Source organism: Mastigoproctus giganteus, chromosome 7 (genome assembly GCF_048544385.1).
Source record: "Mastigoproctus giganteus isolate SK-2022 chromosome 7, ASM4854438v1, whole genome shotgun sequence".
Lineage (NCBI taxonomy): Eukaryota > Metazoa > Arthropoda > Arachnida > Uropygi > Thelyphonidae > Mastigoproctus > Mastigoproctus giganteus.
In genome coordinates this window covers 52,896,284-52,923,341 of record NC_143581.1, presented here as the reverse complement: position 1 = coordinate 52,923,341, position 27,058 = coordinate 52,896,284, and the positions used below count along the sequence as shown (strand labels likewise).

The following is a 27,058-nucleotide window of genomic DNA, read 5'->3' as shown; positions in this document are numbered from 1 at the left end:
CATTGCATTTGATAATCTCTATGCTGTAGTTAAAAATGGATATAGGAAAAACACAGTGCAAACAACATTGGATTCTTTTTTTAAATTAGATTAATTTATTAAAAAGTTAATGGTTTGTATGGCTCCTTTTATATTAAGATTGTAATTCTTTTTAGCGTGATACTAAAATATTGTTTATTTCAAAATATATAGTGTACAATATTTTCATTTATGTTAATTGCTTTTCTCTTAGTTTATCTTACAAATAAAATAAAATCTTTAAAAAATGTGTTATTTCTATCACTGTATTGTTAGAGGCTTTTATTTTTATTATTTTATTAATTTAAATTAATTAATTTTTTCATTTATTTTTGATATTATTATTATTCTTGAATAGATAGCATGTACTAAAAAAAAAAAAAAAAAAGCAAAATTTTGACATGTTTGGGGGATCTCATTACTACAAACCTTTTTATTACAAAACGTTAAAATTTGCGTCCCTTGAACTTTGTGTTAATGAGATTCGACTGTAATATTCTTTTTGTTCTTAGACGCCATAGTCCAACGTGTGGGTACACGCTTTACAACCTCCATCTTCATGAAATCTCTCTCTCTCTCTCTCTCTCTCTCTATGTGTGTGTTGGCCAATTTACTAATTATGGGTCTCCTGGACATCTATGTAGCACTGCTTGTACTTTATTTACCCAGGCATGGACACATTCCAGTTCCATTAGTGATAAGAAATTGGAGATTTATAAAGTAAGAATGGAGCTTTCTAATTGCGGTTATTCCCCCAGATGTGAATTGCAAGCTCGCAATTTTGTGACTCGATCAAATCCTCCCCATGATAATGAGTTTATTGCTATTGCCTACATCCCTTATTATCTAGGTACATCAGAGCATCTCGCTAGAATTTTGTGCTCTTACCATACACGGTGTGTACAACTCCCTGGTAGGAAATTGCATTCCATTATTTAATCCTAACTCATGACTTTTTCCCAACATTGCCCTGTACTTGTTAAGTAAGTCCTCTAATCTACTCTTAATATCATTAGTGCCCATGTGTACAACAGTATCACGTTTCATGCCCTTAAAAGTTGATACCTGCTCTACAACGTCATCTGCTTTTACCTCTGGCAGACACGAGCACACATGATCCTATTCTGTCTATCCTTTTTGCACAGCATGTTTCCCATTTCCCCAACAATGGGGTCACTGACAGTAACTACCTACTGTGGAGTCAGCACATTCTGCCTTGGGGATTGCCGGTCTGTTTCCTGATATACAAGTGGAGGGCTCTTGCATTGAGTTGGACAGCTGAGAGCTTGATGGACCCCGCTTTAATTCCTTCAATGGCATCCACCTTATTATTCAAGCTCTCATCAGAATACTGAGTTCACGCCAGATTTCTTCATACTCTTTGCACCAAACACACTCAAAGACATCCCCCCCCCCCTCGACCTTTCCACATAACTGCTAACATTGCACAAGTAGCACATTTTGTTAGGCTTTGATTCGTCAGAGAACTGCCACTTTCAGTTCTCTCCTGAGCCGCAGCACTCTCATTATTTTGAGCCTGTTGCTTTGCTGCTCTAGTCTGAGGCATAATTTCTGTCTAAATTCAATTTAACCCAAGAATAATACATTAAGCTGATAGATACCTAAATGCAATAGTACATATTATGCTATCAAGTTTTTATATGTATTACAGTATACCGTTACATTTGTAGAGTTTTAAATTAGTTATAAAGCCTTACTAGAAACGTTTCTTACCTGAAACAAAAAAATATACACCACCCTATGTGATTAAAACCTACGAACTATTTGTTTACCACAATTAAATCCCTGCAATTCTACTATGTACTACTCTACTCTACTAGTTATGTGATACTATATTTGCACCCACTCACCGATACAAAAGGTCTACAAATATGAAATTAAGAAATATTTCTAAAATAATTAATGTGCATACTATAGTGAAACTGATATTGGTGAAAGACTCAGAAGAGGAAATGTCCATATGGAATGAATAGATTTATTTATTTACTTAATTTTTTTACTAATTGAATTACCAACATAAGCAGAAAAATGCTACTAATTCCAACACCAATTAGCTAAATTAAGCTTACTATAGTTGCAACAATGAATTAGACCTCATTCATAAGTAAATTATATTGTAAATCTCTTATGGTCCCCCCACCCCAATAGAAGGAAATTGTGTGTGATCATAGTGATCATCAGTTAGCCTAGAATTCATTTCAAGAATTCATACTGAACAATGAGAACATGGAATAAGCCCAAGAAATGAACCTGGTAAGTGTAAAGTACTGGCTGATGGGTCTCCCATCTTCTTTAATGATATTTTCGCATAAAAGCTGCAAGCCTTTAGCCCAGCAGTGATCATGTTCCAGTTTGTTGGAAAGATGGTTGTGCACACCTGAAAAGTGATCAACTTTGTTTTTATTTCTGGAAAATGTTTTTGCTTTTTTTAAATTCTGCTGGCAGTATACCATTATATCATATTTTGTTGGCACCTCCGTGGGCAGGAACAGCAGTGCGTACCACACGCTTCTTGATTAGACCGGGGTTTGAGCCCGTGCCCACCAAATACAGAGGATGTGGAAAGGTCAGGGAATGACCACCGCATATCCCCGGAGCAATATGGCCTTAGTTGCTAATGCTCCTAAAAACCAAATAATAAACAAACATATTTTGTTAATAGATTGCAATACTTATTGTATGAAACTTTTTAAAATTTAACAAAAATTTAAATATTTAAAATTCTTTTTTTCTTTTTTTTTGCATGTTATTTAAAAAAATATTTATGCTGAAAATGAAAAAAAAAAAAATAAGTAAAAATCACAAAATAAACATGAAACTAATAGTTGCTTCTTCCAATTTTTAATGCAGAAAAGTTCCTTTAAAATCATGAAATTTCAGAACTACGTGTGTTTTTGTTATATCATATGTATAAAAGCAAAAATATGTAGAAACTATTGTTAATTTTGCTGGTTGGAAAAAAAAAAAAAAAAACTCACAATCATAAAATATAACATCAAACTAAGTTGCTTCCATTTACCAGTGCAGAAAACTGAAGAGCATAAAATGCCAAAATTATGTGTGCTGCCCCTTTTCTGCTTATAATTCTTTTTGGGCTTTGCATATTTAATTCAAAATATGAAAAGATTGAGTAGTTTAATTTGAAAAAACTGAAAAACTTCATAAGGCTTCTACACAAAAATTATTACAAGAAAGGTTGCCGGAACAACCCTTTTGATAGGTCTCACAATTTTTTTATTATATGTATTTTATTATATTCTTTACTTATGTAAACTCTAGAAGGAAAGGGATGAATCGGATTGGACCACTTAACATAGATGGCTTGACTATTGATGATCATGCTCAGTTAGCTGATAAATTGAATGAGTATTTTGCATCAACATTCACACATGAGGAGTTATTCAATGAGGGGAGTGCCAGACATTTATCAAACTCTAACAGGGATCCAAGTGATTTTGTAATAACTGAGAGCAAAGTGGAGGAGAAATTGTTGAAGTTAAACATCATGGGTTTGTTAAAGGGAGGTCTTGTCTGACCAATTTGATTGGGTACTATGATGTGGTCACAAAGGAACTGAATGCCAAGAATAATATTGATATCATATATTTGGATTTCAGAAAGGTTTTTGATACTGTTGCGCATGGAAGACTGCTGTACAAATTGGAGAGGTATGGCATTAAGGGTAAGTTGCTACAATGGATAAAGGGATGGTTGAGTGGGAGATGACATAGAGTGGTAATCAATGGACACTGCTCTTCATGGACAAATGTTATTAGTGGAGTTCCCCAGGGTTTGGTGTTGGGCACATTGTTGTTTTGTATATTTATCAATAATATTGATGAAGGTATATCCGGTTTAATGTCCAAGTTTGCAGATGATACAAAGGTTTGCAGGGTTGTTAATGTCAGTAAAGATGGTATGCTACTCCAACTGGATCTAGATAAGTTAGGCAAATGGGCTGAGAAGTGGCAGCTGAAGTTAACATTGACAAATGCAAAGTACTACTCTGTTGTTGCTTGATATGGGTAGCAATAACTGAAGATAAATGTACCAACTGTGTAGTACTACACTCAGGGAAGTGGAAAGTGAAAAAGACCTGGGGGTAATTGTGCAGTCAAACATGAAGTTCACTGAGCAGTTCAGAGAGGCTGCCAGGGCAGTTCATGGAGTCTTGTCAATGATATATAAGAATTTTGTTAGCGGGGACAGGGAGGTGATTATCTTGTTATACAAGGAAATGGTCAGGCCACACCTAGAGTACTGTGTACAGGTCTGGAGGTCTCATTTTAGGAAGGATGTAGAGTTGCTAAATAGCAGAAGAAATAGCAGAAGACTACTATAGAGAATTATACAAGGAGCAGGGGAATGATGCCAGCAGTGGGGAAGATGGATTGCAAAGTAGCAACACATACGACATACCCAATATTCTTCCTGATGAGGTAGAACATGCATTGAAGAAAATGAAGAATCAGAAAGTCCCGGGGGAAGATGAAGTTACTGTAGAGTTGTTAAAATTGGGAGGAAGAGACATAACACAAAAACTGGCAAGGCTCTTCACAAAGTGCATTAGAAAAGGTGTGACGCCTACGCAGTGGAATAATGCAATCATAGTTTTGCTGCATAAGAAAGGAGATAAATCAGAAATTGGAAATTATAGACCAATTAGCTTGTTATCCCACATCTACAAGTTGTTCACAAGGGTCATTACTAACAGATTAGAAAGAATACTGGATGAGAATCAACCGAAAGAGCAAGCTGGCTTTAGGACAGGATTCTCAACTATGGATCACCTTCATGTAATATCACAGCTAATGGAGAAAGCAAATGAATATAAAACACCATTATGCCTGGCATTTGTGGATTATGAAAAGGCATTTGACTCCATACAGCATAAGGCAATGTTTCGGGCACTGGAAAGACAAGGCATTGATACCCCATATATTATGATTTTGAAGAAAATATATGAGTGTGCTACCTCCTTTATTAGACTAGACAAAGACAGTAGGAAATTTAAAATTGAGAAAGGAGTTCGACAAGGAGACACAATATCTCCGAAGCTGTTTACTGCTGCCCTTGAGGAAGCTTTCAGAAGATTAGACTGGTCGCAGAAAGGAGTCAATGTGAACGGAGAGTACCTAAACCATTTGCGATTTGCAGATGACATTGTGGTCATAAGCCATGATCCCAAAGAATTAGAGGAAAATCTTAATCAGTTATGCACAGCTAGTAAGGATTTTGGACTAAAGATGAATATGGCTAAAACAAAAGTAATGATGAACAAGTATGCCACAGAAAGGGAAATAATGATTGAAGGAGCAGTAATTGAAAAGGTGGAGTCATATACTTATCTGGGACAAGTTATTAGCTGTAATAATGATAAATGGCTGGAAGTCAAGAGAAGAATAAATTTTGGATGGATAGCATTCAGGAAATATAGTCACATACTGAAGAGCAATATCCCAGTTTGTCTGAAACGTAAAATAATGGACCAATGTATACTCCCCACCATGACTTATGGAAGTGAAACTTGGGCACTCACCAAAAGAATGGAAGAGAAGCTGAGAACCACACAGCGAAGAATGGAACGAATCATATTGGGAATAAGACTGTTAGATAAGAAGAGAAACACATGGATTAGGCAACAAACTCAAGTAAAGGACATTCTTATCAAAACTAAAGAACTAAAATGGTCTTGGGCAGGACACATAGCTCGAAGACATGATGACAGATGGACTAAGAAAATAACAGAATGGTATCCAAGAGGAGCTAGAAGAAAACCTGGAAGACAAAGGCGGAGATGGATAGATGAAATTCATGAGTTTGTGGGTAGTAAATGGATGTCCAGTGCTCAAAACAGAAGCAACTGGAAAGTTGCTGGAGAGGCCTTCATCCTGCAGTGGATTGAAAATGGCTGATGATGATGATGAGAGTTGCTAGAACAAGTACAAAGAAAGGCAACAAGATTGGTGAGGGGAACAAAGGGGTGCTCTTACCAAGAAAGGCTTAAGTTCTGCAAATTGCAATGCCTGGAGAGTAGGCACCTGCGAGGTGATCTGATTGAGGTGTATAAAGCCTTGAATGGGTTGAGCAAGCTGAATGCTGATGGGATTCTTCCTCTTGCTCCGTTAAGAACCTTAGGGGGCACAGATTCAAATTGAGGAAAGGCAGTTGTAGAATAGATGTCCAGAAATTTGCCTTTAGCCAACAATTAGTTGATTGGTAGAACAGGCTTCCATCTTTTGTTGTGGAAGTTGATAGCCTAAATAAATTTAAGGCTGAGCTGGACAGGCATTTGGAATGAATGGAGGGGAGGTTTTTTTTTTTTTTTTTGGCTGATGCTGCATAAGCTTGCTTTCTTGCATCATATGCCTCTACTAATGCTAATGTTTACAGTTAATTACCCAGCAAAAGTCCTAAACTTCCTACACCTGCCTTGCACAGTCTGTCCATGGCTGAATTCATTGACAAGGCCCTCATCCCATACTATATCCTTTCATGTCTGGGCAGAATTTTAGACACTTTCCAATTTAATTCTAACTCAGAGCTTTTAGCATTAACATTGGCAAATGATGCAAGAAAGAAGCTCATATGACATCAGGCAAAAATGAAAACATGACACCTCTCATTTCACCTAGTCATTCACTCCAATAGTTTGTCTAGTTCTCCCTTGAATTTATTTAACCTATCAACTTCCACAACAACAGATGGAAGTTTATTCCAACAATCAACCACCCATTGGCTAAAGGCAAGCTTTTGCACAAGTGTTCTGCAACCCTCCTTCCTCGATTTTAATTTGTGGCCCCTCATGTGTGCCCCTGAGCAAGAGGAAAAATCCCATCAGCATTGAGCTTGCTGAATCCATTCAAAGCCTTAAACATTTCAATCAGATCATCTCACAAGTGCCTAGTCTCCAGAGGCTGCAATTTGCAGAACTGAAGCCTTTGTTGGTAAGAGAATCACTTTGTTCTGCTCACCAATCTCGTTGCCCTTCTCTGTACTCATTCCAGCAGCTCCAGATTCTCCCTAAAATGAGGCCTCCAGACCAGTATGCAGTACTCAAGATGTGGCCTGACCATTGCCTTATACAATGGGATAATCTCTTCCTTATCCCTGCTAGCAAAATTCTTGTATATCATTGACAAAACCCCATGAGCTGGCCTAGCCGCCTATCTGCATTGCTCAGAGAACTTCATATACGACTGCACAATTACTCCAGGTCTCTCATTTTCCACTATCTTGCATGTAGTACCAAACATTGGGTACATTACTTTGGGGTTACTGCTTCCCATATGCAGTACTTTGCATTTATTAATGTTAAACTTCAATTTACATTTCTCAGCCCGTCTGCACAACTTTTCTATATCCCATTGCAGTAGCATACTGTCATTACTGTCAGTAACCACCCTGAAAACCTTTTAAATCATCTGCAAATTTGGACATTAAGCCTGATATGCTTTCATCAATATCATTGGTAAATATAGAAAACAACAATGGGCTCAACACCGAACCCTGGTGAACTCCACTAATAAAATTAGTCCACCAAGAGCAGTGTCCACTGATTACCTCTCTCTGGCTTCTCCCACTCAATCATCCCTTTATCCATATCAGCAAAAGTATCAAAAACTTTACTGAAATCCAAGTATATGGTATCAAAATTATTTTTTTTTTTTGCAGCCAGTTCCTTTGTGAAAACATCGTAGTAACCAATCAAATTGGTCATACAAGATTTTCCGGCTAAGGTAAAGAAAGCTTGCTTTCTTTACCTTAGCAGATAACTTACGCAGAAAATTAGTTTCCCCGACACCAGACTCTAGCACTGCTCGCTAAGTAAACAGACGGTAGATGTTATCGGTCTGGAGCAGAAATTGAGAAGGATATATTGATTGACAGGTAGGCGTGGCAAACGATGAAATGATTGGTGGTGGGTGCGACAGATGACAAGCTACTGTGTAGTCATTTGTTGGCATTATGATGTGTATTTACCAGTAAAGAACGGTGCATAATAGTTTTGTAATGAACGGTGAACAGGTAATAGTAGCGATGAATCTTTTAAGGTGCTGATTGACATTATGATACGTATGTATCTGCACAAGTGTCTTTAAAAATAAAAGTACATTAATAAAAAATTAATATTTTGTTAATAAACAGTTTATGTGCTAGTCCACCCATGATTCTAAAGAAAAAAGGTTAGGTTACCTCCTCCATTTCGGGAGGAGTTCAAGCTCCCATGGGATTCAAGTGGAGGTAACCTGACTTTTTTCACCATTACGAAATACTTTAATGGTGAAAAAAGGTTAGGGCATGTGCGATTAGGACAAGTTACCATTAGTGCTGCTAAAGTGATACTAAACCGATGCTATCGTGTGTTCTGTTCGCACACCAATCAGCACATTGTTTGCCATGCCTACCTGTCAATCAATATATCGTTCTCGACTTTTCTCCAGACCGATAACATCTACCGTCTGTTTACCGAGTGAGCAGCACTAGAGTGCTGTGTCAGGAAACTAATTTTCCCTGTAAGTTATCCAATGTTTCTTGTCATTCTTGTGCAGGCTTTCTTTACCTTTGCCAATTTTCCCTTAATAGACCTATGCTGTGTTTGAAGTATAACTGCAGCCTTGTCAAAATTCTGCAAAACTTCTTTTAGTAGTGACTGTTATTTTCCCTGTAAAAGAAGGTCTGTTAATACTTATGTCATCCTTTGATCCCCCTTTTCATAGGCTTTCTATACCAACTAAAAAATATTGTTCAAAGTTTAGGCCTAAATGGATGTCAGATGAACTAATTAGACATGTGGCAGAGAAGAAAAATTCATGGGATACATATAAATTAACAGGTGACACGGAAGCCTATGATAGATATAAGCTGGTCTGTAACCAAGTCACAAAGGAGGTTAGGCAGGCAAAGGCAGATTACGAGAAATCTTTGGATGCAAAGAAAAACAGCAAAGAGTTCTTTACTTATGTAAACTCTAGAAGGAAGGGAATCAATCATATTGGTCCACTTGATATCGATGGTTTAACTGTTGATGATCCTACTCGGGTAGCTAACAAACTAAATGAGTATTTTGCATCCACATTCACACATGAAGGTATTCAGGGAGGGGAATGCCAGAGGTGAACTAAACTCTGGCAGTGAGCCAGATGATTTTGTAATAACTGAGAGCAAATTGGAGGTGAAATTGTTGAAGATAAACATAAGAAAGGCAACTGGGGTGGATGGGATCTATCCAGTTATATTAAAGGAAGTAAGTAAACCCTTGGCAATAATTATGAGAGCTTCCTTGGACTTAGGGGAGGTACCCATAGACTGGAGATGTGCAAATGTGACCCCTGTTTACAAAGGAGGATCAAAGGGTGACACAAGTAATTACATACATGTTAGTTTAACTTCTGTTCCAGAGAAATTAATGGAGGCACTGGTTAAAGAAGGATCAAAGGAGTATCCCCTTAACAAACCCATGCTGTTTGAAGCACTGCTTCTCATTTCTTCAAACAGCATGGTTTTGTTAAGGGGAAGTCTTGTCTGGAAAATTTGATTTGATACTATGATGTGGTCACAAAGGAGCTGGATGCAAAGAATAATTTTGATATCATATATTTGGATCTTAGAAAAACTTTTGATACTGTTTCACATGGAAGACTGCTGCACAGATTGGAGAAGTGTGGCATTGGAGGCAAATTGCTGCTATGGATAAAGGGATGGTTGAGGAGAAGACAGAGAGTGGTAATCAATGGACACTGCTCATCATGGACTAATGTTATTAGTGGAGTCCCTCAGGGTTCAGTGTTGGGTCCATTATTGTTTTCTCTATTTATAAATAATATTGATGATGGTATATCAAGCTTAATGTCCAAGTTTGCAGACAATACAAAGGTTGGCAGGGTTGTTAAGGACACTAATGATAGTACGCTGCTGCAACAGGATCTGGAAAGGTTGAGCAGATGGGCTGAGAGGTGGCAAATTAAGTTTAACATTGACAAATGTCAAGTACTGCATATGGGAAGCATATGCAGTACTTAAGCATATGAAGTAACCCCAGAGTAACATATCAACTGTGTGGTACTGCACTGGCAGTGGTAGAGAATGAAAAGGATGTGAGGTAATTGTGCATTCAGATTTGAAGTTTTCTGAGCAGTGCAGACGGTCTGCATGCATAGCTCATGTTGTCTTGTCAATGATATACAGGAATTTTACTAGTAGGGATAAGGAGGTGATTATCCCCTTCTATGAGGCAATGGTCAGACTACACCTTGAGTACTGTATACAGGTCTGGAGGCCTCATTTTAAGAAAGATGTAGTGTTGCTGGAACAAGTACAGAGAAAGGCAACAAGATTAGTGAATGGAACAAAGGGTTGCTCTTATCAAGAAAGGCTTAAATTTTGCAAATTACAATGTCTAGAGACTAGGCACCTGCGAGGTGATCTGATTGAGGTGTATAGTGCTTTGAATGGTTTATGCATGCTCAATGTTGATGGGATTCTTCCTCTTTCTCAGAATAATCAGATGAGAGGGCATAAATTCAATTTGAGGAAAGACAGTTGTAGGCTAGATGTGTGGAAATTTGCCTTTAGCCAGCGGGTGGTTGATTGTCAAAACAAACTTCTATCTGTCGCTGTAGCAGTTGATAGCTTAAATAGATTCAAGGCGGAACTAGACAAACATTTGGAGTGAGGGGATGGGTGAAATAAGAAGGGTTTTTTTTTTTTTTTTTTTGGGTGATGCTGTATAAGCTTGCTTCCTTGCATCATAACCCTTTATTAATGCTAATAATTTGCGAATTGGGGATAAATCTGCATATTTCCAGTTCTCAGAGACCTCCTCTGAATCCAAAGATCCTTTCATTATGGTTAAGGTTTGCTTAGTTCCTTTGCTACCTCCCTTAATATAATTTGATAGATCCCACTGCCCCAGGTGTGCCCTTCTTATGTTTAACACTTTCTCTTCCACTTTTCTCCGAGTTATTACAAAATCATTTAGCTCCCTGTTTGATACATTCTCATATGAATTCTTCATGTGCAGAATGCTCATTCAGTTTGTCAGCAGCCTGAGCAGGACTATCAACTGCCAAACCATCGATATCAAGTGGAACAATTTGTTTCTTCCCCTTCCTTATAGTGTTTACATAAGTAAAGAGGTCTTTGCTGTATTTCTTTGCATCCTTTGTTTGCCCGATCTCTTTTGTGACTTGATTACTGACTGGTTTTATATCTACCACAGGCCTCTCTGTTACTTGATAATTTATATGCATCCGTGCACTTTTCTTCTCTGCCACTAGTTTCATCAGTTCATCTGACATCCATTTAGGCCTATACCTTGAATATTACTTCTTAGTTGGTATGAAAGGTCTAGTAGATTCTCTGATTAATTCCTTGAATGCTTCCCATTTAGAATTTGCCTGAATGATCACTGCTGATAATCAGATGAAGAGTATTGTTCTCTCTTGTTGCTCTCTAACATGCTGCTGTTGAAAACCATCATACAATAAATTCACAAAAGTCTTGCTAGTGTATGAATGACCAACCCTCAAGTTCCAGTCATTATATGGAAAGTAAAAATTTTTCTTAACATTGACGTGCACTTGTTAAATAAGTCCTCAGATCTCTTACTCTTAATATCATTAGTACTAATCTGTACAACATCACCTTTCATGCTCTTAAAAGATAACTGCTCTATAACATCAACTTTTGCCCCTGGCAGATATGCTCTGGTTCAACTCCAGCTATTCTTTTTGCACAATATATTTCCCATTTCTCTGACAGTAGAGTTACCAACAGTAACTACCTCCTGTGGTACCAGTGCATTCTACCTTGGCGATTGCTACTGTGTTTGATGCACAAGATGTTACAGTCTTGTCTCAAATTCATCTCATATTCTCTCAGTGAAAACAATATCTCCTTAAATACAGGCAGTTCTCGGGTTTACGAGGGTTTTTTTTTTTTTTTTTTTTTTCAAAGTATCAAGTATCAACAAAATCAAAAATATGAACATTAATTGCAAAAAATGAATGTTAAACATTCATAAATACTGCATTTCAAACCACACGTGTAGCTGTACAGTACAGTGTACCCAGCTTTATGATATTAATCCGTTCCAGAGGCACCATCGTATCATGAAAATATCGTAATGTGAACCCAATAACACATTGTTTTTTGTTAATTCATTCCACGACCTCAGGTGCCTCCGTAGCCAGGTAGGCAGGAGCAGCAGTGCGTAGCACATGCTTCTTGACCAGACCAGGGTTCGAGCCCGTGACCACCAAATACGGAGGATGCGGAAAGGTCAGGAAATGACCACCGCATATCCCCGGAGCAATATGGCCTTAGTTGCTAATGCTCCTAAAAGCCAAATAACAACAACCACGACCTCAGAAGTTGAAATTTTCTCTATATAACACTCTCTAAAAGGTCATTTTTATAGTGCAAATTGTATTATTTACCAAATCAAATCGCTAAAATGCACTATACCTTCATCGTTATCATATGTTCTGTTATGAGAACCAATTTTGAATGGCTTTTGATGTTTTCTAGAGGTCACGACCATAAAACAATAAAAATAATGTGCACTTTCCGGTTTTTTGGGCTTTTCTGTTACTGCAAGCAATTTTAACAGGTAGTGAACTCCATGTTATTGCATTTGTGAAAATATCAATAGCTGGAATTGTGTGGTTTTTTTGCATTATTATGCTGAAACGTGTTTCCCCTTTACTGAAATCTTCAATCATATAAAAAACAAATAAATTTTCAGAATCTTCTCTTCATTCTTTTTTTTTTTTTTTTTTAAGCTTCATAAACTTTTTACTCTGCACAAATCATGTTAATTGCAATTTGTGCGTTCCTTTAAAAATGCTTATGTATCTATTGAAATTTATAAAGAAAATAGAAGATTATCTTGAAAACAAATGCCTCTTGAAACGTTTCTGAAGAAGACTATTCCTTGTGCAACAAGTGCCGGGCCAATAATAAGTGATCAACGAGTGTGCATTTAGTCGATAACGAAGAATAAACATTCTTTAAAATTTGTAAGTCATAAATAATTTCTTTATTATTATAATTTGCTTGATTTTACAGGCTACATTTTAATTTCTTTGGATAAATCAAGCATTGTTTAAATATAAAATAATTAGCTAACTAATTTCATTGTTGAGAATGTAACCCCTATTTTTAACCTTATGTCTATGGGATTTAATTCTTGCTTTACGAGTTTTCGCTTTACGAGCGCGTGCTAGGAATGAATTAACTCGTAAAGTCGAGAACTACCTGTATAACTAAGTGCAAGCTGTGTTACTGTTTTTTCCCCAGACTTCATATTTAACTTTTAATATGTTGAATTATTATATTGATCAGGCAGAGGTCATAGATGGTGATCACTTCAGATCCCTTGGCGTTACTACACATAATGAACATCATCATCCATTCTTCTCAAAGGTTTTCTGCTTCTTGGTGTTATTAATTCCACTTCCTCGGCTTTCAATAGTGAGGCTGCTATTGTGATCCATTTCAATCAACTAATTTCACCTATTGTTGACTATTGTACCATTATTTGGTTTTCATTCCAGAAATATATTTTGTATCTACTCAAACATATTCAAATTGAATGAAGTAGCCGAGTGGTCAGGAGCACGAGTGCAGTAGCACACGCTCTTTAAGTGGACAGGAGTTCAAGCCCGTGACTGCTAAATACAATTAACATTTGTATTGATTGATTTATTGTAAACTCCACTGACCTGCTTGTCGTGCTGGAGTATAAACAAGTTTTATTATTATTATTATTATTATTATTATTATTATTATTCTTTTCAAGAAACATTGATTTCTATCACAGAGATTACAATTCTCTGTGCAACTGGGTTTGTTTAAATTCTCCTAATTTACAATGTAATCTGCCATCTTGCTGTTTTATTTATAATTTAGTTCAAATTATTTTATTATTTAGTTTGAATTTCATTGACCTTCTTGCTCTTCTGACTCGTTACTTGGCAACAATCCTTAAGAAAATTCCTGTCTTCAATACACATTCCCCTCAACTCTTCTTAAAACAGACAATTCATTTGTAAGTCTGGTATTTCAGAGTCTGGAATTATTAGATTCAGATAACAGTGTTTTCTTCAGATAGTTAACACTGTGCATTTATCTACCAAATGACCTTGCTTCTGAAAGTATTCCTTTTCAGGATCTGAAAAGTGCTAAATCTGTTAGTGACAAACAAAGGTTAAACTAGTTTCTGAAGTTTTAAAAAAAATTTTGGTGAGAGTTTGAAAGTTTTGTACTTTTTTTAAAATTATCCTCTGCATTCTAAATCAAGAATATTTTTAGTTTGATAATTGTTAGTAATAGAACTTTGCTTATAGGATCATCATAATGCAGAAACAAGTGGTGTACAAGAAAGTGAAGATGTACCTTCAAAATTGTTAAAAGTTGAATTTGCTTCTCTTGTGTGCCAAAAGCCAAAAACAGTCATATCTGTCTGTTCCACCGGAGATATCACAAAGCAAATGAACAACTTTAAAAAATTCAGAAAGGTATTAGGTTTGTTTCTAAGCAAATTATAATTTCAAATTAAAAAATTCTAAACATTTTGTATACAGGTAAATATTTTGTCACAGATTTATAAAAATTTTCTGTGAAATAAAATTAACTAAAACTGAAAATATGATTCTTGTGGAATAATGCATATTTGTGCAAAAATTGTTCTGTCTGTACATGAAGATAAACTACAAAGCTCATAGTAATGAAAACTGCAAAAGCAACATAAAATGCATATTATGTAAAAACTGATGATAATTTTGCATTATTTTATTAATCGAAGTCTGTTGGTAAAGATAAGTCCCCACATGGCACCATCTGTTGGTGTTATTTGGAAACACTTAAATTTTCAGGATGATTGCACCCTTATAGTCATACACCAAGGCAGAAATGTGATCTCTAAGTTGATTTGTGAATGCAGAAGGAATAAAACTTGCTGAAATTTATTGAAGAATGTTGGCTCAGTATGATGAAGGATCCATAAGTAAGTGAAAAATCTACGAATGGGTGAATCAGAACAGTACTGACAGTGTTGAGGATTCTCCTCAGCCCAGACAAACACATAGGTTGTGACACCACAAGTCATAGCAGCAGTGGATGACCTCTTACTAGAAAACCATTGCATTACTATTGAATAAATTGCCATGGTGCACAAGATTTGTGTTGGTTCAGTGCACACTATTATATATTGTTAATGAAGAGATTCTCTTTTGAAAAGTTTATGCGTAATGTATTTCTTGATGTTTAACACCGGAACTAAAGAAACAACAACTTAATGGGTGTTCCTCTCTTTGATGGTATGAACTTGAGGGAAATGCATTCTTAGAATATACAGTGACTAGATGAATCCTTGGCACCCTATCACATGCGAGAAAGCAAATATGTGAGTTCAGAGTGGTGCCATATGGGCCCACTTTGACGAAAGAAAGTCTGAACCCAAGTATAAGCTTGGAAAATGTTACTTACCATATTCTGGAATCATAAAGGAGTGGAAAATTCTGGAATATTCTGAAATAGTTGAATATTCTGGAAAATTATCTGGAGATAGGAGAAACAGTGATGAGTAATGACTATTGGGATGCACTTCTGAATCATTTAAAGCTAGCAATTCAAAAGATATGTTATGGTTTTCTGTTCTGGATATACTCCTGCAGTGCACCAAACTTGGCTCCATGCAATATCACCATTTTTTCCATCACTAAAATATGTGATTTCTTGTCAGGTGAAGAGGTCAGGATGGTGGCACATGAGCGGCTTCAACGTCATCCACAAAACTTCTCTTGAGGAATCCAGGTATTTGTGCAGCATTGGAAGAATTGTGTTGAATGTAACGTGAACAGATTGACATGCATATTTGTAAAATACAATTTTATCTAACATTTGTGATTTTCATTTAAATGACCTTTGTATATTAGGAAAGGTATTGGGACATTTTTCCCTCCTTTCTTAATAATATTCCATATCCTAGGCAGTTGGCAACTAGCTATGAAGCACCTGACTTCATCTCTAAATTAAATGATTCCTAAGGGCAGCCAAAGATGTTGCCAGAACAAAGCCAAATTCCAGTCAGCAGTTTATTGCACAAACACAGCATATATATATATATATATATATATATATATATTTTTTTTTTTTTTTTTTTTTATGCAAACCCCAAACACGAGAGGTATTAGAACCTATAGTACTTAGTACAGTGTTTTGGTTGGAGGTTGAGAAGATGAAAGAAGATATTTGTTGACATTGGACTTGAAATTCTGTAGATTGTAATTTTTGGGAAATACGTATGAAGGAAGGTTGTTCCAGAAAACGACAGTTGAATGAATAAACGGGGAAGATGAAAAGTTGGTTCTGTGAGCTTGAAGTTGGACAGTAGATGGATGTTGGCTGGTGGTGGCACGTGTTCGGACTGTTTTGAAAGAGAGAGCGGGAATTACAGAAGCCAATTCAGAAGAACAGTGATCATGGAAGTATCTGTAGAAGAGACATGCAGCAGAAACAGTACATCTATGACACAGCGAGTGAAGACACTGTTAGAGATGAATCATTAATTAACCTAACTACCCTCTTCCGAATGGAATCAAGAAGCCTGAGAGAGGTTTTGGGGGCAGCACCCCAGATGTGGAGGCGCCTCCGTAGCCAGGTGGAAGGAGCAGCAGTGCGTAGCACACGCTTCTTGATTAGACCGGGGTTCGAGCCCGTCACCACCAAATACGGAGCATGCGGAAAGGTCAGGGAATGACCACCGCACCGGAGCAATATGGCCTTAGTTGCTAATGCTCCTAAAAAAAAACCAAATAACAACAATAACCCCAGATGTGGAAACAATATTCCATGGCAGGGCGGATTTGCGATTGATACAGAGTGAGCAGCTGTTTGGAAGAAAAGTAACGCCGAGAGCAAAAGAGAAAACCAAGTTTTTTAGATGTAGAGGAAGCAATATTTGTAATGTGCTTGTGCCAAGAGAGATTAGAAGTCAGGGTAATCCCCAAAAGAGATATATCATTTTGCCTAGAAATCGGAGTGTCACTAAAGATAAACATAGGAACAGAAGAATCCTTTTTGCGAGATATAAGACAAGACTGAGTTTTAGAACGGTTTAAATCAACTAAATTGTCTTTGCCCCACTGGAGAATTACCTGAAGATCGGCATTTAAGGAATTGGTAGCAGATTTTCGAGAAGTTGAAGCTGATTGAGCAGGGCAAGGTTTCTCAAAATGGAAAGTGGAAGGCAATGTGCTATCATTGGCAAAACTATGGATAGGATTTCCAGTCAATGGAAGAAGGTCATTAATATACAAGAGGAAAAGAGTGGGGGAAAGAACTGAACCTTGCGGGACACCGACATTAGTGGGGAAGTTAGAAGACAGAGAGCCATCTACCATCACCCTCAGTGAGCGATCAGAGAGAAATCTGGATAACCAATTACTAAAAACAGTTGGCAAACCATAAGATGGAAGCCTGTTTACAAGACCTTTATGCCAAACACGATCAAAAGCCTTTGAGATGTCACGAGCAACTGCTTGTGTTTCACCGAACCTTTCCATTGAATTAGTCCATAATCAGTAACATAAGCCAGAATATCACCAGTGGATCGACAATGGCGGAGTCTATACTGGCGATTGTTGATCAGATGGAAGGCTTCTAGGTAGTTTAAGAGTTGGTGGTTAATTGATTTCTCCATTACTTTAGAAAGAGTAGAAGTAATTCCAATGGGATGATAATTGGATGGGAGGGATTTGTCACCCTTTTTAGGAACTGTCTGTATATGAGCAAATTTCCAAGCAGAAGGAAAAACACCTCTGGAATAAGAAAGTGCAAAAAGCACAGGTTTTGAGAACAAGTCGAGAAATACCATCGGGACCTGGAGCTTTCTTAGCATCAAGATTCGTCAAAATCCTTCTGACATCCTTTTGACGGAAGACCACAGGAGGCATTGAATGGACAGTGTTGGAAATGGTGGGAGGTGTTTTACCAAGATCATTAATACATAAGTTGGAAGAAAAATGGGATTCTAGCAGGTCAGCTTTATCCTTGGCAAAGTGACAACAGAACCATCTGGTTTGGACAGAGGTGGAAGCAGAGATGGGCAAAAGTTGCGGCCAATAGCTTTGGCAAGAGACCAAAATGCTCGGCTACCATTAGGGCAAGAAGCAAGTTTTCTACTCTTAGCCTGTTCAAACTCTAGTTTGGACTGATTAATAACTGCTTTACAATTGTTGCGAGCTTTGGTTTAGGCAGAAAATGAAACTGAAGAATTAGAAACAAGCCAATTACGATATGTAGCATTCTTCTCTTGAACAGCCTTAGCACATTTATTGGAAAGCCAAGGTTTAGATAATGGACGAGATTTTAAAGTGGAGTGTGGAATAAAGGATTCCATTTCTGCAAGAATAATTTCACTGACACGATCTGAGCAAACGTTGACATCAGAAGTTTTGAAACATTAATCCAACCAAGAAAAAGAAGAAAAGAAATCTCACAGGTTATCCCATTTTGCATTCTCATGACCTGCGAGAATGGAATGCCAAACAAGACGAGGTTGGGAATGGGAATAGACGTGAGATAAAGGCTCTATTGGAGAAGAGACAATCACCAAGTTGTGATCTGAAGTGCCTAAAGGACCTCTCACTTCGACCGTGTACTTAGAAGGGTTGTTTGTGAGAAAAAGATCAAGCGGGTTGGCTGGATGATTAGGATTGTCCAGTATTCTTGTAGGTAAATGAGCAATCTGTGCAAAGTCATTAGTAATTGCAAAAGCATCAGCATCTTGACCAGCTGTGTCGGTGTGACTAGAAAACAGAAGCCAGCTGGAATTGTGAACATTAAAATCACCAAGAAAAATTACCACACTGTTAGGAAAGTTGGACTATAGAAAGTAAAGTTGCAAAGAGAGGAAATCAAAGAGCTCCAAGTGATTAGTCGAGTTGGGAGAATGGTAGAGACAACAGATGAATTTGACCCAATGTAGAGAGATTTTAAGCCAGAGAAGATCAAAGAGAGGAGATTCCAAATTGCCAAGTTTCTGACAAGGAATATCAGAACAGACATATGCACAAGTAGCACCTTTGAGGCGATAGGAATCATACAGCGAATAATTTGGGCATCTGAGATGAGCAGTAGTTGAATCAACCGATAACTGAGATTCTCTCAGAAAAAGTACATGGGGTTGTTTGGCAGACTGCAAGTGGAAATGGACATCATTGAGATTAGAATTGAGACCACGTATATTTGTTAAATGAATTAGGAAGTGCTTGGGAGGTTTAGATCTTTTTGCAGATAAGCTTGCTCTATTAGTTTGAAAATTCATGGTGTATTCAATAGTAAGAAAAAGTGGGTGGGACATGCTGTATGAAGTAATGAAATTTTTGGATATGGCGTACACATGGTAAGAATATACCCAGATCCTTGACATAACGTGGCCTCGACAATACTCCCTGCATACACACTACTCGGACTCCCTCCAGTTACTATCTGGCAGAGTAGAGGTAGCAAGATTATACACTAGCTGATCCAGAAGCCTCCTAGAGAGTTACCAATAGGTTCCGTCCGGTGTACTAACTAGCAGCCAGCCTGTGAACACCGCTTTAGAGCTGTACCCTCGAAATGTAAGGAATATTGGATCTCGCCACGATGTTCACCATAATCTCAAAAGTCATCAATCATACTGCATGACGGAGAGATAGGGAATGGTTGACCAGAACTTAGCTCTAGAGACTAAACATGGGTTCCACTACTTCAAGCCTCCAATAAGCAAAGTGGTGGTATTGCAGTGGTTGATGAGAGTCATCTACCACCTAGTACTGCCTGGTAACATAGAGGGGCAGCATTCCTCCATGTGGTGTGGGCACCACACCTCGACCCCTGCTTACGTTGGTTTACACCTGGATGGTCACCCACCATGTACTTGTGCATGGAGGTTATACCCAGGATTACTAACAGTCCTACTATCATGAAGGTGCAAGGAGGATTTGGCTGTCACAGACCATCCGGACTTCGCCGAAATTGGGTCCACTTGACTTGAGTGTCACCCGAATATCAGTTCCATCAGCGTTTTAGACTCCCAGATAGCAAGTACAGCTTGTCTGGCATATCTGAGAGAATGTCTGTGACAACCTCAAGGACCATAATTTATATATATAAATAATGTACTTTATACTTTATATATATAAAGTATGTAAGAATTGAAAATCTGATAAAGTTTGCTTTGATGGAAGTGAAAAATACACAAAGTGCCAAGAACTAGAAGGGTGAGGATAGCAGAAAAAAGAAGTATTGTAGATTTGTAAAAGGAGAAACAATGTGAATATCCTATAAGTTATGATGAATTAAGAGAATTATAAGCTGAATTGCAAAGCCAATTAGAGGTTAGGGAACTGCAAAGTAAATTGATTAAACAAATAAAATAAAAAGTGGGATAGCTGTCATCAGATATGAGTGGGCAAATTTAGTTATAAGTTGAATACAGGGATAGCAAAAATCTGATGCAAGCTAAAGTAAATATTGATATGTGGTCAGGTATTTTTCACTTCCATCTAAGCAAACTTTATCAGACTTTTCAGTTCTTACATACTTATATAAACTTTTGCATCCTTTACTGCTACTTTGCATATTTTGGTGCATTTGTCATGCCTTGCTTATTTATTTTTATCCATCAACTGAAACTACATGTTTAATACTCATGATTTTATATTACATTTATTACACTACATTATGGATGACTTTCCTGTCATGGTGTAGTCCACATTCTCATGTTAATATATAACAAGTACAAATTACAAACCTAAATCGAATGCAGTATTTGCTACCCTTATTCTGCAAGTTCTTTAATTTCCAGAGTACAAAAATATCTTTGCAATTTTACTTGTACCATACAGACTCTTCTGAACTAACCTTTTATGCTAAAGAAACTGACCATATCAACCAAATTGCTCAGGATGCTGACAAATTGAATAGGTATTTTGCATCCAGATTCATACGTGAGGAATTCTTTGCGAAAGAGGATGCCAGAAGTTTATCAAACTGTAATGAGGAGCTAAATGATTTTGTGATAACTGAAAGGAAAATGGAAGGGAAATTGTTGAAGCTAAATATAAAAAAGGCACCCGGGGTGGATGGCATCTATTTAGTTATATCAATGGAGGCAGCAAGGAAGGTAAGCAACCTCTTCACAATAATTACGAGAGCATCCTTGGATTCAGGGTAGGGCCCTATGGACTGGAGTTGTGGGAATGTAATCCCAATTCACAAAGGGGATCTTAATTACAGACATTTTAGCTTAACGTCTCTTCCCAGGAAAATAATGGAGTCACTGGTTAAAGAAGTAATACAGTACCATCTAGAGCAGTGATGGCGAACCTTTTTGAAGAGTGGGTCAATTATTTTTATTTCTTTTTTAAAATACTAGCCCGTGAGTCATAAGTTAGTGGTCTCAATTAGAAGGGGGGGGGGTAAAAAGGATGCCAATTATTTGGAAACATCAAACAATTTGTTAAGAGATCAAGTTGATAGTTGAATCTTTTTGGTTCTCACTTTTGAAATAATCCAAAAAAGGTTTGTTTCCTTTTTGATTTATAACTTTAACTTTTGCAAGTTAAGAGTTAAAAAAAAAAAGTAAATATCGAAGCTTGATTTGATACCTTGTACTGCACGAGGTGACATCATGACCAGTATTGCCTCTGCACAAAGTATTTGAATGAGCAAGGAATAAAAGAAAACGCCTTGATTTTGAAATATTCTTCATTAATAATTAACATAATTACAGATACAGTATGTGTAATCAAGTTGATAAAAGTATATTTAATGCAAAATTTGTTGTTGCTTACTTTCAGACAGTTTCTTAATATTAGGTACATACTTCGTGTTCATTACTTTAATACATTTTGCAGTCAATTCATTTCCAAGTTTATTCCTGTTGGAAGATTTAACAAAATTCATTGAGGAAAACAATTTTTCACATGAATATGTGGACCCGAACGTTGTGAGAAGAGCGTTAGCCCGTTTCCTCATACATGAAAAATTGTTCGGTAATATATTTTCAACTTTTAGTGTGGGATCTTCATTAGGCCTAGCTGCATTACTTTCTGAAATTTTTCCTTCTACTTCGAAAATCAAGTTTTCAAATTTATTTTTCCACACTATGCTGCTTTGGAATTCAATTAATTCCATTTCTAAGTTAGTGATACCTAGCCACATAAAATCGTTTAGCTGCATTGTATCGTACTCTGCTTTATGTGGACATAAAATAAAGCGAAATGTATTTTCCAAACTTTTAAATTGATTATATCTCTCATGGAAAGCTTGTTTTATTTTTTGCAAAATGGTTAAATATATTTTAATTGCATTTTCTTGAATGTCAAGAATATTTTCAAAATATTTAGTGTTTTGAAAATGTTTTTGTAATTGAGGAAAATATTTCATGGTGCTCATTTCCAAATCTTTAATAAAGATGTCAAGTTTTTTCATAAATATTTTGATATTTTCAAACATCATTAATGCAATTTGTCCATCTCCCTGAAGTTTTTTATTCAGTTCATTGAAATGCTGAGTGATATCACATAAGAACATTAAATCATTTAGCCAATTTATATTTGAAAATTCGTCATAACTATTCTTTTTTTCATTCAAAAAGAGCTTTATTTCGTCTAATAAAATGACAAACCGATTAAGAACTTGGCTGCAACTGAGCCATCGAACATTGTTTTATATCAAAATCCCAGAATATTGGCACTCAATTTCCTCTAATAATTGTGCAAATTCTCGCTTATTAAGACCATTTATAAAGTTAATAACTTTAATTACAACTGGCATTACATTAGAAAATGTTTTTAAACCTTGCTTCGTACATACAACTTACTGGTGTATTATACAACGAAATTCTATCAGAGAATGTCTAATATTTTGCTTAAGCTGCTGAATAAAACCAATGTTTTTTCCCCACCATATTGTGAGCACCGTGTGTTGTTCCAAAAACAATTTTTTGTAGGTCAATTTCCATTTTTTTAAAAATGCATTATCAAATTCTTTAAAAATATCAAAACCGGTACACCTTCCTTTCAATGTTATTAGTTTTATTAACTCTTCTTTCATTATATTGCCTGCATTATATCGAGCAAAAACTGCTGTTGCGCATAACCATTTACATCAGTACTCTCATCTAAAGCAATCGAATACATTTCTACAGACTTTAAGTCGTTATGTATTTGAGAAGAAATATTTCTTTCTAATTCTATTACTCGATCTTTAATAGTATTGCGACTTATTGGTAACTCATTTATACGCTTTATAATCGAGTCTTTTTTCTTTAAAATCTGAAAACAGTAGAACTACATTCTAAAAATGCTTGTTTTACAAACTCCTTCTGAAAGAGGTTTCCCATGGCGAGCAATGCAATGGGTTACTTGAAAACTAGCAGCTGTAATGTTATTTTTCGGAGTCAAAAAAGTTTTTAAAACACTTGTTTGTGAATCATTCTGTTTATTTTTATTTATTTATTTTTTATAAAGTAGGCCAATATTACAATAAACGCGTGCGCGTGGGTTATTTACAAAGCCTTCGTGGGTCAGTATCTGACCCACGTGTCATAGGCGAACCTATGACACGTGGAATTATACTGCAGCCTCAGCATGGATTTGATAAGGGGGTGGTCATGTCTGACCAATCTGATTGGATACTATGATGCAGTGACCAAAGAACTGAATGCAAGAAATAATTTTGATATCATATACAGTCTGTCCTCGTATAGCACGATAGTTGCGTTCCTAGAAACCCTCGTGCAATGCAAAATCGTGCAATATAAACAACAGGGCCCTATGGGAAAAATGGGGTTAGGTTCCAACCACCCAAGATTGAACACACATTTGTAACCAAAACATTACCAAACACAATAAATAATCGTAATAAAATACTTACGCATTTTATTACGACTATTACGTAATAAAATATTGCTGATGCTTTTACTTCTATCATAAGCAAACTTGTTTTTTGTTTGATTTTCTATCCAAACAGATGACAGGCATTCCATCTCTTCCAATTCTTTGTCTTAATCTAATGGATTTTAATTACACTTTGAGTTGTTCCCGCTACGAAAGTTGTTTTTATTTTCTCTGCATTCTTTCTAATTCTCGACATTGCCTCATTTAGGTCTGTAGCACGTGCAATATCACATGGTCTTTCATTTCGCTCAAAGCATTTCACAATTTCATATTTTTTCTCTATCGACAGAGGCGGACTGGCCACAAGCCTTACCAGGAAACCCCAGTGGGCCGGAGGCCGGTGTGATTTTGGCCATAAACCGTAGTATGAGGCCACTATAAATTTTCCCGGGTAAGAATTTTTGACCCAGTCCGCCTCTGTTTATCGATATTGCTTTTCTTTTTCTCTCTGAATCTGCAGTGCCCAGGACGCTTCCTTTTCACACCTTTTAAGTATTTTACTCATTTTTAGGTAATAAAGCACAATTACAAAACGAGGAGGCACGCTTGATACACATAAACAAAGCTGCGCGTGTGTAGCAACTGAATAAACAACACCGTAAAGGCTGAGATACACTATTAACACCTCACACTTTACTAAAGCACATTTCTAGGGGTTACTACCATAAAACAATAAAAACAATTTCCAATTGCGTTTCTGCTAGTGGAATCTGTTATAAACTGGTAGTAAACTTGATCTAATTGCATTTGCGATTATACCGATAGCTGGAATTGTGTTGGTTTTTACGTTATTATGGTGAAATATGTTTCCCCTTCACTGATATAAAAAAAAACATAAATACATTTTCAGAATCTTCTCCTCATTCCTATCGTGTTGCGTTCGGTTGGGATGATTCTGCGTTCGACTGCCATTTCTTGTAAACACAAAGGCGAATCGTGCATAAGCGAATTCGGTTCGTGTTATATAAGATATCGTTCCCCTATTTATAAATCGTGTATGATCGAATTCGTGTAGTGTAAACACGTGTTATACGAGGACTGACTGTACTTGGTTTATCATGAAGGCCTTTGATACTGTTGCACAAAAAAAAAAAAAAAAAACCCTGGGGGACTCCACTGTACATTAGTGGAGTCCCCCAGGGTTCAGTTCTGGGCCCATTTTTGTTTTCAATATTTATTAATTATATTCATGATGGTATATCGGGCTTAATATCTATGTTTGTGGATGATACTAAAGTTGGCAGGGTGGTTATTGACAGTAATCAGGGTGAGCTACTGCAACAAGATTTAGGTATGGGTAGTGGATAGCAACTGTGTAGTACCAGCATATTGGTAGCAACTGTGTGGTACTATACTCAGGGTAGTGGAAAATGAAAAAAGACCTGGGGGTAATTGTGGTCAGATATGAAATTCTCTGAGCAATGCAGACAGGATACCAGGAAGCTAAATGAGGTTTTGTCAATGATATTATAGAAAATTTGCTAGCAGGAATAAGGAGATGATTATTCCTTTTTATAAGGCCATGGTTAGGCTGCATCTTGTGTACTGTATAGAGCAACCCTCACTTTAGGAAGGATGTAGATCTGCTGGAATGGGAGCAGAGAATGACAACAGGATTGGTGAAGGGAACAAAAGGGTGCTCTTACCGATAATGGTTTCATTTATGCAAATTCCAGCATCTGGAGACTAGGCACTTATGGGGAGATTATTATTATTAGTAGTAGTAGTAGTAGCCATTTAATACAAGGAAGCCTGAGGCTTATGCTTATCAGACGAGAGAGAGAGTCGGAAGTAAAAGGGAATCACCAAGAAAGAGAAGAATGATGATATCCAGCTCAGGATCCTGGGTGTGCCAAGTGCAAACTCACCAGATGTGAGCCCCTGCAGTTAGATTGTCTGATTGAAATGTTTAAGACCTTTGAATGGATTGAGTAAGCTAAATGTTGATGGCATTCTTCCTCTTACTGAGACTGCACATATGAGGTGGCATAAATTCAAGTTGAGGAAGGATGGTTGCAGGATAGATGTTTGAAAGTTTGCCTCTATTTTTTTTTTTCTGTTTATTGTAGTTGTGTTCATTGTTAAAAGAAGGCTCATTTTGTTTCAAAGATTATTTTTGAATTTATTATAATGTGATTGATTTGTATAAGTTGTATACTCTGGATAATTTCAACTAGGTCATGAAACATGAAGATTTTGCATTAGACAGTACTGTGGAATTGCACATGTAAATAAATGAAGCAAAGAACTTTAAAATATAATTTATTGCATTTCACAATGACTTGTGTAATTTACCAACTGTGGCATATGACATGCATTGATTAGTTATCCATTTGGAAGAAGAGTGTAGGAATGGGAGAGAACGAAAAGGACCTGGGGGTAATTGTGCAGGCAGATATGAAGTTTTCTGAGCAGTGCAGACAGTCTGCAAGAGTAGCTCATAATGTCTTGTCAATGATATACAGGAATTTTTCAAGCAGGGATAAGGAGGTGCTTATCCCCTTGTATAAGACAATGGTCAGGCCACACCTTGAGTACTGTATACAGGTCTGTAATGCAAAAATTGCTTGATCTGATTTCAGCAAAAATAAATATTGATACATGATCAGGTATTTCATCAGGAACTGCATTTCTATACTTGTCCATAGTAGTAGAAGAAATATGAAAGGCCAAAAAGGAGTGAAATTAAATTAGCACTTTTTAATACAGTATGGACAAGGTAGTCCCAATGCAGTGTAATATATTTAGGTAAAAATAAGTACTCAGTTGCAATAAAAATGGTTAATATCAATATGTTTAATATAAATATGTGGAATTTAGTGTAAGATTTAATTTTGTATAGATAAAAAATCAGTGAATTGTAAAAATAAATGTGGAACAAGCAAATGGTATAAGGGTGAGGTATTAAATTGAAGATGGGGAATCCTCAATTTATAGATACTGGCACCTTGTGTAACTTTCACATCAATTTAATTGAATATTAATACAAATTACATATACTCTTGCATCCTTTGATGCTGCTTTGCACTTTAAGTGCATCTGTCATACCTAATTTATTAATC

General features: G+C 36.6%; 1 protein-coding gene across 2 annotated transcripts in view; it reads left to right on the top strand.

Annotated features, from left to right (window-relative positions):
* Window positions 1–27,058, top strand: part of nbs (nibrin) — a 315,228-nt gene that overhangs the window by 198,240 nt on the left and 89,930 nt on the right. For both annotated transcript variants that reach the window (XM_090376897.1, XM_090376896.1), the window contains exon 13: window positions 14,391–14,561. In XM_090376897.1, the coding sequence (XP_090233023.1) occupies window positions 14,391–14,561 (171 nt within the window). The remainder of the gene's footprint in view (window positions 1–14,390; window positions 14,562–27,058) is intronic.